Source organism: Aplysia californica, unplaced genomic scaffold, assembly GCF_000002075.1.
Source record: "Aplysia californica isolate F4 #8 unplaced genomic scaffold, AplCal3.0 scaffold00895, whole genome shotgun sequence".
NCBI lineage: Eukaryota > Metazoa > Mollusca > Gastropoda > Aplysiida > Aplysiidae > Aplysia > Aplysia californica.
In genome coordinates this window covers 169,053-179,982 of record NW_004798165.1, presented here as the reverse complement: position 1 = coordinate 179,982, position 10,930 = coordinate 169,053, and the positions used below count along the sequence as shown (strand labels likewise).

Below are 10,930 nucleotides of genomic sequence, written 5' to 3'. Positions count from 1 at the left end.
TGTGGTAGATCTAGATTTAGATATCTAGATCTAAACCTCCTGCGTCTTTACGGCAACTTTCGTGCGGTCTTCCACCATGTCCAAGTAGGCCTACTATCTAGATCTAGAATCTAGATATATCTAGATCTAGGAAATCCAAAATGTAACACGTCGTTCCATGTGGGTATCCCAGGGAGTGATAACATCACAGTACTAAAATTAGTAGCCAATCAGAAAGATGCGTTTTTCTACGTTTAACGGCATGTTGCCAAAACTGATTTGTCTGGCCCTGCACGCAATGCATTATTGTCATTCATTGCCAGATAGATCTAAATATCTAGTTGAACAGTTGAACTCTACTTAGAGCCTCAAACAACTAAATAGTCAACATCAACATCTAGATATCTAGTTGTTCATCAGTGTCAAAGTCAAAGGTTGTAAATCTAACTTGAAATTTCGACTTCAAAAGTTAAAGTCAGTCCCTACCTCCGTTTTTGGGCCCAAATGTCCAAGTCCAAGGGTAGGACTTGGATTAGGTCCAGAAATATTATTTAGGTAACCGGGCATGTAGCGGCAGCCTCAATGTCTATGCACACTGTAACCGGCAACCGGGCAAGTAGTCTCAATGTCACGTACACAGTAACTGGGCATGTAGCCTTTTAATATAATCTACGTACATGGTAACCGGCAACCGGGCACGGTAACCGGGCAGTTCAGATCTCAGTTTTTGTCATCTGGTGTTGCCTTCAACCCAACCCCTCCCCCGACTACATAAAAAAAAAAAAATCAATAATCCCCTCATTCTGGAGCCCTATACTTCGCAGCAAAACTTGGCAAAACTCAAGCTTCGACTCAAAAAACACGGAATCAGCACAGGAATCAGAAGAACCAAGTTCTAAGTAAGTCTCTTGGACGGACACAAGAAAGAAGAGTTTCAGCTGCAGCTGAGGAACAGATTTCAACCTCTGGCTGATTTTGGCGGTGAGGACACGGAGGTGGATACACACTGGACCAAGGTCAAAGAAGTCTTTACATCAACATGTCAAGAAGTACTCGGTGGGAAGAAATGGGAGCACGAGGAATGGATTTGCCAACACTCATTGGATTTAATTAGGATAAGAAGACAACTGAAGGCAGAAGCCAGTGCAAGTAGAACAAGAGGATCAAGAGTGGATGTATTGGAGCAGTACATGACAACTGCTAAAAGATGTCAAGAAATCAATAAGAAAAGACAAGGAGGAATTCATAAACAGGCTAGCAGAGAAGGCAGAGGAAGCAGCGATAGGAGGGCACATGCGAATCCTTTACCAGACCACAAGGACACTTGCTGGAAAATATGGGAAACCTGAAGTACCTGTAAAGGACCGAGACTGGAAAAGCATTTTTGGAAAGGAAGCTCAGTCTAAGCAGTGGGTAGAGCATTTCAATAGTCTCCTGAACAGACCACCACCGAGTAACCCAACAAACATACTGCCAGCAAGAAATGAGTTACCTATCATATCTGCTGTGATGCTCCTTCAAAACAAGAGATTCTGGATGCCATTAAGAAGCTGAATAAAGGTAAAGCGGCCGGTCCCGACCAGATTCCACCTGAAGCCCTAAAAGCAGATGCCAATGTGACGGCAGACATCCTCCTCCCTCTGTTTACCAGGATCTGGAATGAGAGCAAGTTCCCAAAGGATTGGAAAGAAGGACACCTCATGAAGCTTCCAAAAAAGGGGGATCTCAGCAACTGCAGCAACTACAGAGGGATCACTCTTCTCTCAATACCAGGTAAGGTCTTCAACAGAATCATTCTGGAAAGAATCAAGACAGGAACGGATTCAAGACTACGGGATGAACAGGCCGGTTTCCGGTAAAATCGCTCAACAACCGACCAGATTGCCACGCTGAGGATTATTGTGGGACAGTACATGGAGTGGAACTCCCAGCTGATTGCCAGCTTCCTTGACTATGAGAAGGCCTTTGACAGTATAGACCAAACGACACTATGGTAGATAATGAGACACCACAGAATCCCACAGAAGTTGGTGAACCTCATCAAGAGCATGTATGAAGGGACAAGTTGCAGGGTTGTGTTGTACATGATGGCCAGCTCACAGACAGCTTTGACATCAAGACTGGAGTGAGACAGGGATGCTTACTATCACCGTTCCTCTTTATATTGGCAATCGACTGGCTGATGAAGGAAACCACCAGAGGACACAGAAATGGTATACAGTGGACACCATGGACACAGTTGGACTATCTGGATTTTGCAGACGACTTGGCGCTTCTGTCGCACACCCAGGAACAGTTGCAAGCAAAGACTTCTGTATTAAACAGCCTATCGGAGTCAAAGGTCCTAAGGACAGATGCACAACGAAAGGAACAGGTCACAGTAGAAGGAAAGGACTTAGAAAATGTTGAATCCTTCTGCTATCTTGGGAGCATAATTGACAGAGAGGGAGGAACAGGTGCTGAAATAAAGTCCCGCATTGGAAAAGCACAGGCTGCTTTCATATCTTTGGATAGGATTTGGAAGACCAGAGAGATCTCTCTTCGAACAAAGCTGAGGATTTTCAATTCAAACGTGAAGTCGGTCCTGTCGTATGGATGTGAGGCATGGAACGCATCACAGACTTGTATAAAGAGGATCCAGGTTTTCTTGAACAGGTGTCTAAGAAAGTTACTGAGGATCAGATGGACAGACAGGGTCACAAATGTGGAAGTGTTAAGGAAAACAAGACAGATCCCAGTCAGAGATGAGGTAGGAAGAAGGTGGTGGCGATGGATTGGACATACTCTCAGGAAGTCAGGCAGCTGCATAACAAAGTAAGTTTGGATTGGAACCCACAGGGTAAGAGATCAAGGGGAAGACCTTGTGGAACCTGGAGAAGAATCAGAGAAATCGATGTACAGAAAAGTGGGAAGACATGGAATAATATCAAGAGGCTAGCCCAGGATAGAGAAAAGTGGAGGGTGTTTGTCCATGGCCTATACCCTGATACAGGGTGAGAAAGGCAATGATGATGATGATACTTCGCAGCGCACAGACTTCGAATGATTTTTGGTGACCCCAGCGATCACGGGTACTCACGATGTGATGCCAAGGCACAGGTTCACTGACCAGTCACGATGGCGAGCCCGACAAGACGCTTGTATGGCCTTTTTTTTTTCCCGCAAGTGACAACACAGAACAAATATTAATTTATAATAATTTTCATTCCGGTTATGTGTCAACGTAGAGACTCTGAGAAAAGCCAGTCAGAGGTAAAGTTTACCTAGCTAGAGACACTAAATGTCTTTGGTCCAGTATGTGTGTATGCCCTGCCATATGTGTGTTACAATATTAATAGGTCTTTTGTGTGTATCTTGTTTGTAGGGCGAGTGAAAGAAGTACAGGCTACACGTGTGCTGGATGAAGCAGCACGACGCAGGCGTCAGCGTAAGGCCCTTGAGGCCCTGGAGCAGGACAACTTCTCTGAGGACCCTCATGCTGACCTCAAGATGAGCAAGAAAGCTCCAAAGTTTGAGGAAGTTATGGACACCAGCTCAGGTAGAAACTTACTGAATATGATGTTGCTCATTCATTTTGTGTCCTTAGGCTAGGGTTTCCAGGCCAAAATTTCTTAACATGTATTTCATGAAGAAGTTGTTTATCTCTGTTGTATACATATATAGAGCTTTCAGATCAAGACTGTTGTTTTCTATTCTTTCTTTTTTTTTGGACAATTTTGTTTTGGTTCCTTATATTTTTGTGTAAAAAATTGTTTCAGTAACTTTTGTTGTGTAAAAATTTCTAACCATTTTTTTTTCTTTCCACAAATGATTTATTTTTCTCTTGAACATCTACTATTACTATATTATCAGGACCAGGACCCAAGAGAAAGAAAAAGACAAAAGGAGACTTCAAACTGCGCTATCGCAAGAACTTTGCAGCCTTATTGGAGGAAGAGGTAAGTTTGTGTGCTTACCACATTGTTGACCCAATTAAACATATATAATAATTGTTAGGTCTCTTAGCTGAGAACTGTGCTGTATAAGTTGTCCACAAGAGTTTTCGGTGTATTTATGTCCAGGAAACGTCATCTCACATAGTAAGGTTTTCAAGTTATAATTTCAAACAGGAGTCTGATAAGACCTTTTTGGTAGATTTTATTTTATTGAACGTTCAGTCCTGTTTGTAGCAATGATCCGAAACAAAAAACAACCAGAACTATACTATAAACATGAATCATGAACAGTGAAATATCTAGCAAAGACAAACATGTACAGTGGAAACCATATATAACAGGCCCGGTAATAACAGGGATGCGGTAATAACAGGGATGTTTAAAATCCCCGTTTTTCCTACTCAGTGTCTTTATTAAAGGTTATCGGCAATAACAGGGTCTCATCGAGCCCAACCGGTTATAGCAGGGACAAAGGCTCGTTTACAATGTGTAAAAAGTAAGAGAGAGAGAGAGAGAGAGAGGACGACCGGTCGGCCTAGATCTAAACCTACTTCTTTCATTATGGTCACCAACGATGTCAAGCACAAGAGAAAATGTCTTTCAATTGGCAAAAAATACGAAATAATCCAGACTGTTGACAAAAAGCAAGCTCCACTGGCAGAGATTTGTTGTCAGTTCGACATTCCACAAGGGTCGATTCCCACCATTATCAAGGATAGGGAGAAGATAGTGGCAGCATACTCCAATGAAAAGTTAGCTCTGGATCGAAAGAAGATGAGACTACCCGATGCAGATGCTGTGGACCAAGCTCTTCTGGAGTGGTTTAAGGACGCAAGGAGAAAGTCGGTGCCAAAACCCCTGTTCGTGGGTACTTGTGGCTAGGGAAACTACATATGAATAAATACAGCTAGATTAGTCCACAAATGCTCACTTTTCTTGCATTTCGGATTTAACAGGGATCGGATATAACAGGACTTTTTCTATACTCCCACCATCCCTGTTATGTCAGGTTTCCACTGTAATTTATAACACATGTCAGAATGTCATCAGGTTAGCCTTTTTAACTGGTTCCCCTCCCTACTGTTCCTCTCTAGATTTTTTGTTTTCTCTTTTGCATTTTACTGTCTTAGTTAAGCCCTGTTGAGGGTGATTCTGCTTTATATTATCATTACCTCTCTTAACAACAAGCTCTGTCTCTTATCATCATCACTGTTGGCAGGTTGCTTCATTTTGATTGAGTGTTGACTGTATGTACATAATGAATGTGTATTTTAAGATCAATGTTGATTTTGTGCGCCTTGCCTGTCGAATTGAATCTCGGGGCATGTTGTGCCTGTCCCGACTCATATATAATGCTCAAGTATAAAGGTAAATTCTCTTTCTTCAGCACATGATGAACCGTGAGGGTCCGTCCTACACCAGCAGTTGTGCACCCCGATCCAAACTTCCGGAGCGTCGCTTCTGTGCAGTCTGTGGATATCCTTGAAAGTTCATTACCTGTGTATTTTGATGGGGGGTTTTATGTGTACTGACTTGTGATTTCTATGTTCTATGATTTGAAAACTTAACAAAAATGTATATGTATATATTTTTTTTAAAATGTTTCTTTCAGTTTAAGTAATTTTAAGAAACAATTGTACCAAAAAAATCTGATCTGTAGTGTTAAGCCTGTGTCTAAGTCTATTCTGACTTGTAGAGTACCTTTTTTATGTCAGTGAGTACCCAATGTGTGGAAGTAAGAAGTTGTACTGTCATGTTGTCTTTGATGTAGCTGTAAGGCTCGTCGTCACTTTTACATGCAGATGACATGAGTTTTATTCCCAGGTCGGGAGGTTTGGATTGATTATAATTATCTACATCTGTTGTGGATGGTTGGTGAGTGCTCTTGTGTGGTTTGCTCCTTCTTTCCTATCAGATATCTTTCGTCCTGATCTCTCCTCCTTTTTTATGTTTATTACTTTCTTGTAACACCTCTAATCTTCAGCACTTATATGACCTTATTGTGTTGCAAGTGCCGTAAAACTCTTAGTAAAACTAAAACACTTCTGTTGTCGTCTGAGATGTTGCATCCCTTCAGCCCCAGGTTTGCCCTGACTGGCAGGGTCAAAGCTGCACTCTTCTTTATTGGTCTCTATGATGCCTCTGTTTATGATTATGATTTATAATCAGCCCTTTATCTTTGTCACACTCTTGTGACCCTCTATTTCCGGGGTGCCTTAATTGAAAGTCGAAGCAGACTTTGTGCAGCTGAAGCTATAGAGGTGAGCAGAGTAAGTCTGATTCCCTGTAAGGACTTCTCTGTTGACATCCACCCCTTGGCGCTCATTTGACCGTATGCAGTTGCGAACGCCGTAAAACCTCTACTTGGGGGCTCTCGTGGCCTAGAGGTTAAGGTGTTGGCCTCTCATTCAAAGGTCCCGGGTTCGATTCCGGGTAGCGACCAACAAATTTTCTTCTCTAAAATTGTCTCCTTTCACATCCTTTCCTGATCTCTAACAATGTTCTGCTGTCTGCTTTCATTTCCACTTTCTGCCCCCACCCCCTCACCTCCTTTGCCCCCTCCTCTGGGCTCCTGACTCTTTCTGCAGCCTTTCTACTGCTACTCCTTGGCTCCTCCTAACTGCTGTCTTTCTGCCACACCCCTGATCTTCTGGTAGGAAAGATCTACACCTAGCCTTCTCGGACAAGGGCGAAAAATCTCGGAGGGCCCGTGTGCAAGTTGCTCACGTTAAAGATCCCTTGGTGGTCTAAAATCGACAAGAGTAGGCTTCGGCCGCCACCCGGGCAAAATTCCAAATTTCCTACCAACTGAAAATATTAGGTGTGTCCCGCGCGCTCATATGACCTTATGCAGTTGCGAGCGCCGTAAAACCTCTACTTAAACATAATCAGCCCTTGTGTGGGAAATAAAAGTGCACAAAGATACATCACTGAGAGCTGCCTTTTGAGTGAGCCAATTTGTTGAGTCCATGCTTACTCTAAGAATAGAGTTTGTTCAATGCACAGTAGGACTGTAAAGTGAAATCGTACTATTTAAAACTTTTATTGTTATTTATAAAAGTTGTTTTAAATTGAAAATATATTTACACGGAATTTTGATATTTTAGCATTTTAAAGTGTAAAAGCTAACCAACCGTGCAGTGAACTGTCGCGAATGCAAACAACTTGTGTTTCACGCGCTCATATGACCTTATGCAGTTGTGAGGACCGTAAAACCCTATACTACTACTACTGCTACTGCAGTAGGACTTTATTGTTGATATTAGTGAGAAAGCCATTGATGGCTTCTTTTTCAGTGTGTGGAGTTGGAGGTTTTGTTGAACACACACATTTTGTCTAACCTCAGAAATTACTTGGCGGTTATACACTCTTGATTTAACAGGGGGGGGGGGGGGGGTTCATGATAATGCCAGTTACCTATGTCCTGGTTTCTGCTTTTTTTCTGTTTACATGGGGGTACAATAAGTGCACACGTCTCTTTGAAGGCAGTTGGAAGGTACCACTGGTAGGGCAAACTTCTTTTTTTTTAATCCTTATTTTTGTCTGTCTTACTTTTCCGAAAGCGCTGAATAACTGTTACTGATTATTGTTTTGATGTGCTTTTCTTTCCTGAAATCAAATTTAGATAAGACGTACTTCTTGTTTTTGCCTATGCGGGCAGTGTCTTTCTCTCTCTCTCTCTTGCCCTTTTTAACTCCCAGTGGAGCATTGGCCATCAACAAGATTTCTCCAACAAAGCCTGTCCTCTGCATCCTTTCCTAGCTGTTTCCATGATGTCCCCGCCTTTTCCATTTCCGTTTGTACCGCTCGCCTCTATGTCATTTTTGGTCTTCCTTTCTTACGTTTTCCTTGTCGATTCCACGTCAAAGCCTGTCTGATGATGCTTGTTGGGGGTCTCCTCAGGGTGTGCCCAATCCATTTCCATTTTTCACCTGTATGTTTTCCTTTCTTTACTGGCCTTTGTCCTGTATTTTCTCACAGTTGAGCATTTGTGACTCAACCGTACCACTTGATCCCCACTACCCTTCTTAGACACCCATTTATGAAGCTCTGCAGTATGCGGGCAGTGTGCTGTTACGAATTACAGAGAGCTATGTTTCTTAACCAAATGTACTTTCCCCTCCAACTATACATGTGTCCAGTGCGGCACGAGGTACTGCTGTGTACGTTGCTTGGGAACGCATAAGGACACAAGGTGAGTGGACACATTATCACAGTCATTCATAACAATAACAGGGTTGCTTAAGTAACCTTTTTTCCAAAGTTCTAGTCATTGGTATGATAAATATACCTGTTACTTGTTCCATATTCTCAATACAGCATGGATTTGATCTGTGTCCTGAAAAATCCAATTATAGATTATTTTTTACTTTTGCTCAAGTCGTTTTATGAGTTCAGGTCAGCATGTTTTTACTAAAGTTTTTTTTAAAACCATAGAAATTTTTTAACGGCAATTGTGTTAACATCTTGATGACATGCTTGAATTGTAAGATTTTTTGTACAGTGGAGAATGATATTCTGTGCTCTCAGAAATATGAGGCTCAGTGTTATGGTGTAATGGTTAGACACTTCACCGTTTGATTCCTGATTGGGCAAGTGTTTTGTTGAGCATCTCTGTCTGTCCCACTTAACCTGGGTTGATTCTGATTGATGGACAATGTTGAAGTAGCCTGCCACCAAAATGATCTTAATTGTGTTGGTAGGAGTATAATACATTAGCACTGACAATTTAATAGTCTTCACAAAAAGTTAAGGACCACTTGCAAAAGTGCACGCAAAATAAAATCCAGCAAATTGAATTACAGTAGTCTCTGCTTAAACACACGGTGCTTGGGAGGGCTCCTGAGAGTGTGTTTATACGGAACGTGCGTTTACATGAACCTTTGCCTCTGATAAATGTATTTCAGTAAAATCCACTTAGAAATAATGTGTTTTTAAGAACTAAATGGACATAAAAATGAAAGACGTTGAGTCCCACCCAAAACATTTTGATAAAGACTGCTGAAAGGGTGATGGAAAAATGACAGTTTCTTCAATTTCGTTACAAATTTTGGCGAGTGCCTGATTTCACCAAGTTGCAACACTTACATTTGCACCTTTCTGTGATTGGTTTAGGAAACTTTCAAGCCAGTTATTCCTGTTTGCCTGGATTCAATGGCTAAGAATGTTTCGGTTGCGACTCCTTTGAGCTCGAATAAAGACAAACACGTGGACACAGTTTTATGGTCATTTAGAGCTGGGAAAGTAAGACAGATGAAACCAACAGGGGGAAACTAAAGAAGTAGGACCTACCGGACAGTGGCCCCCTCAGCCTTTAGATTCTCACATTTGGTTTGAGACGTGTCTTAAACTTGATGAGGATCAGTCTTCTGTTTGTTTTGTTAGCCTTTCTGTGAAAAATCGTATGAATTTGTTTTAAGTTCATAATATGTGTCATGACACTGTGGAATCAGACGCTTGTCAGTATTTGGGCATATGTTTTGTAGGCCTACTTAATGAAAAAACATACCCATTTATCTTGAATAGATGTTGAGATATTTGTGATTGAAGGTTATCTGGTCTCAGAGGTAAAATTAGTGAGAAAATAACTGTCAAAGTTTGGTGACTTCCAAAGCTTAAAGCTTGAGTGTCCTTGGATTCTGGAAATTTACATTTTTTGTGTGTGTCTCTGATCAACGTTTTTTCTGTAAAACCTGCACAGAAATATGTTTTTAAATGGGCTTTAAAGGTGTTTTGCCCAAAAAAAAAGGAGAAATTTCGAAACAATTTGGCGACTGGCCAGAAATAAAATAGCTGGTTTCTTTGATTTCATTAGTTTGGCGAGCGCCTTGATTTCACCAAGCTGTCTCCCATATTTTCTTGCACCTTTATTTGTATTTTGTTTTCAGGTGCTTAAAGTGGACAGCATGATGGAGGAACTGGACAGATGACACTCTTGCTGACACTTATGTGCTCATGACTTTTATACCACTGTGGCCAACTGACCAGATATTCACCAGCGAGTTGTGTTTATCAGACAAGTGAGCATGCTGTTCAGAACCTCACGTTCTGACTGGATATCTCTGCTGCGTTTTTACTGTGCCACAGAGACACTAACTGATGTCTGCGAAAATAAGTCGCCCCGGTTCCCTTGTGTATTATTATCAAATGCCATGGGTTCTAGCAACTTTCGACAGGCATCTGTGGTGTGGTACTTAACCCTATCAGTACGTCATTGGGAACACTGTGCCACTACTTTCCAGAAAGGAAATTTACTCGTTAATCCGATCCTTTAACAGTCTGTCAAAATGATATTTTGAGAAATACTGAAAGTTTCAAAGAGATCTTCACACTAAAAGTATTCTAAAAGGTGAAGAATACAACTCGAGGGTACAAAATGACCCCAGGGCGTATGGATAGGGTTAAGCTCTTTTACATCATATGCCGAAGGCAGCGTGAGCTGGATTCCCATCTACTATCTACTTTATTTAAGGACTGAAGAGGAAGAGTGGACAGCACACCTTTATTGCCAAATGTTGGGACAGCCTCTAATGAAAGCAATGATGAAGAGAGGCAATTTGACACCAGTATTGGCCTAGATGGTAAATGATGGTTATTTTATGATGTATGTGCCTCTCTTTACTCCTAAACTCATGAGATATACTGACTTGATGGTTATTTTATGATGTATGTGCCTCTCTTTACTCCTAAACTCATGAGATATACTGACTTGATGGTTATTTTATGATGTATGTGCCTCTCTTTACTCCTAAACTCATGAGATACACTGACTTGGACATATGTTGGTGGTCATCATACTGTTCCAAGAAAAAAAATGAGGTGGCAGACATCAAAACCTGTAGTGTTGAAGAGTGCGAAACAGTTGTTGATGTATCGGTGTGCTAGATGTGTGTATGATTGTGAGTGTGAATGTATGTGTGTCCCTTCGAAGCTCAGGATTGGAGTGCTGCACTGCGTAAATGGACCATGTCTGCTCTTCATTTTGTCTCTGAGAAAAGAGAAAATTCTTTACCAGT

General features: G+C 41.5%; 1 protein-coding gene across 1 annotated transcript in view; it reads left to right on the top strand.

Annotated features, from left to right (window-relative positions):
• The window catches only part of LOC101856222 (zinc finger HIT domain-containing protein 1), a 12,294-nt gene extending 2,129 nt beyond the window's left edge, over nt 1-10,165 (top strand). Inside the window, exons 2-6 of the mRNA XM_005110467.3 lie at nt 3,344-3,517; nt 3,832-3,917; nt 5,302-5,390; nt 8,029-8,109; nt 9,803-10,165. Of these exons, the coding sequence (XP_005110524.1) occupies nt 3,344-3,517; nt 3,832-3,917; nt 5,302-5,390; nt 8,029-8,109; nt 9,803-9,824 (452 nt within the window). The 3' untranslated portion in view covers nt 9,825-10,165. The remainder of the gene's footprint in view (nt 1-3,343; nt 3,518-3,831; nt 3,918-5,301; nt 5,391-8,028; nt 8,110-9,802) is intronic.
• The last annotated feature ends 765 nt before the right edge of the window (nt 10,166-10,930 follow it).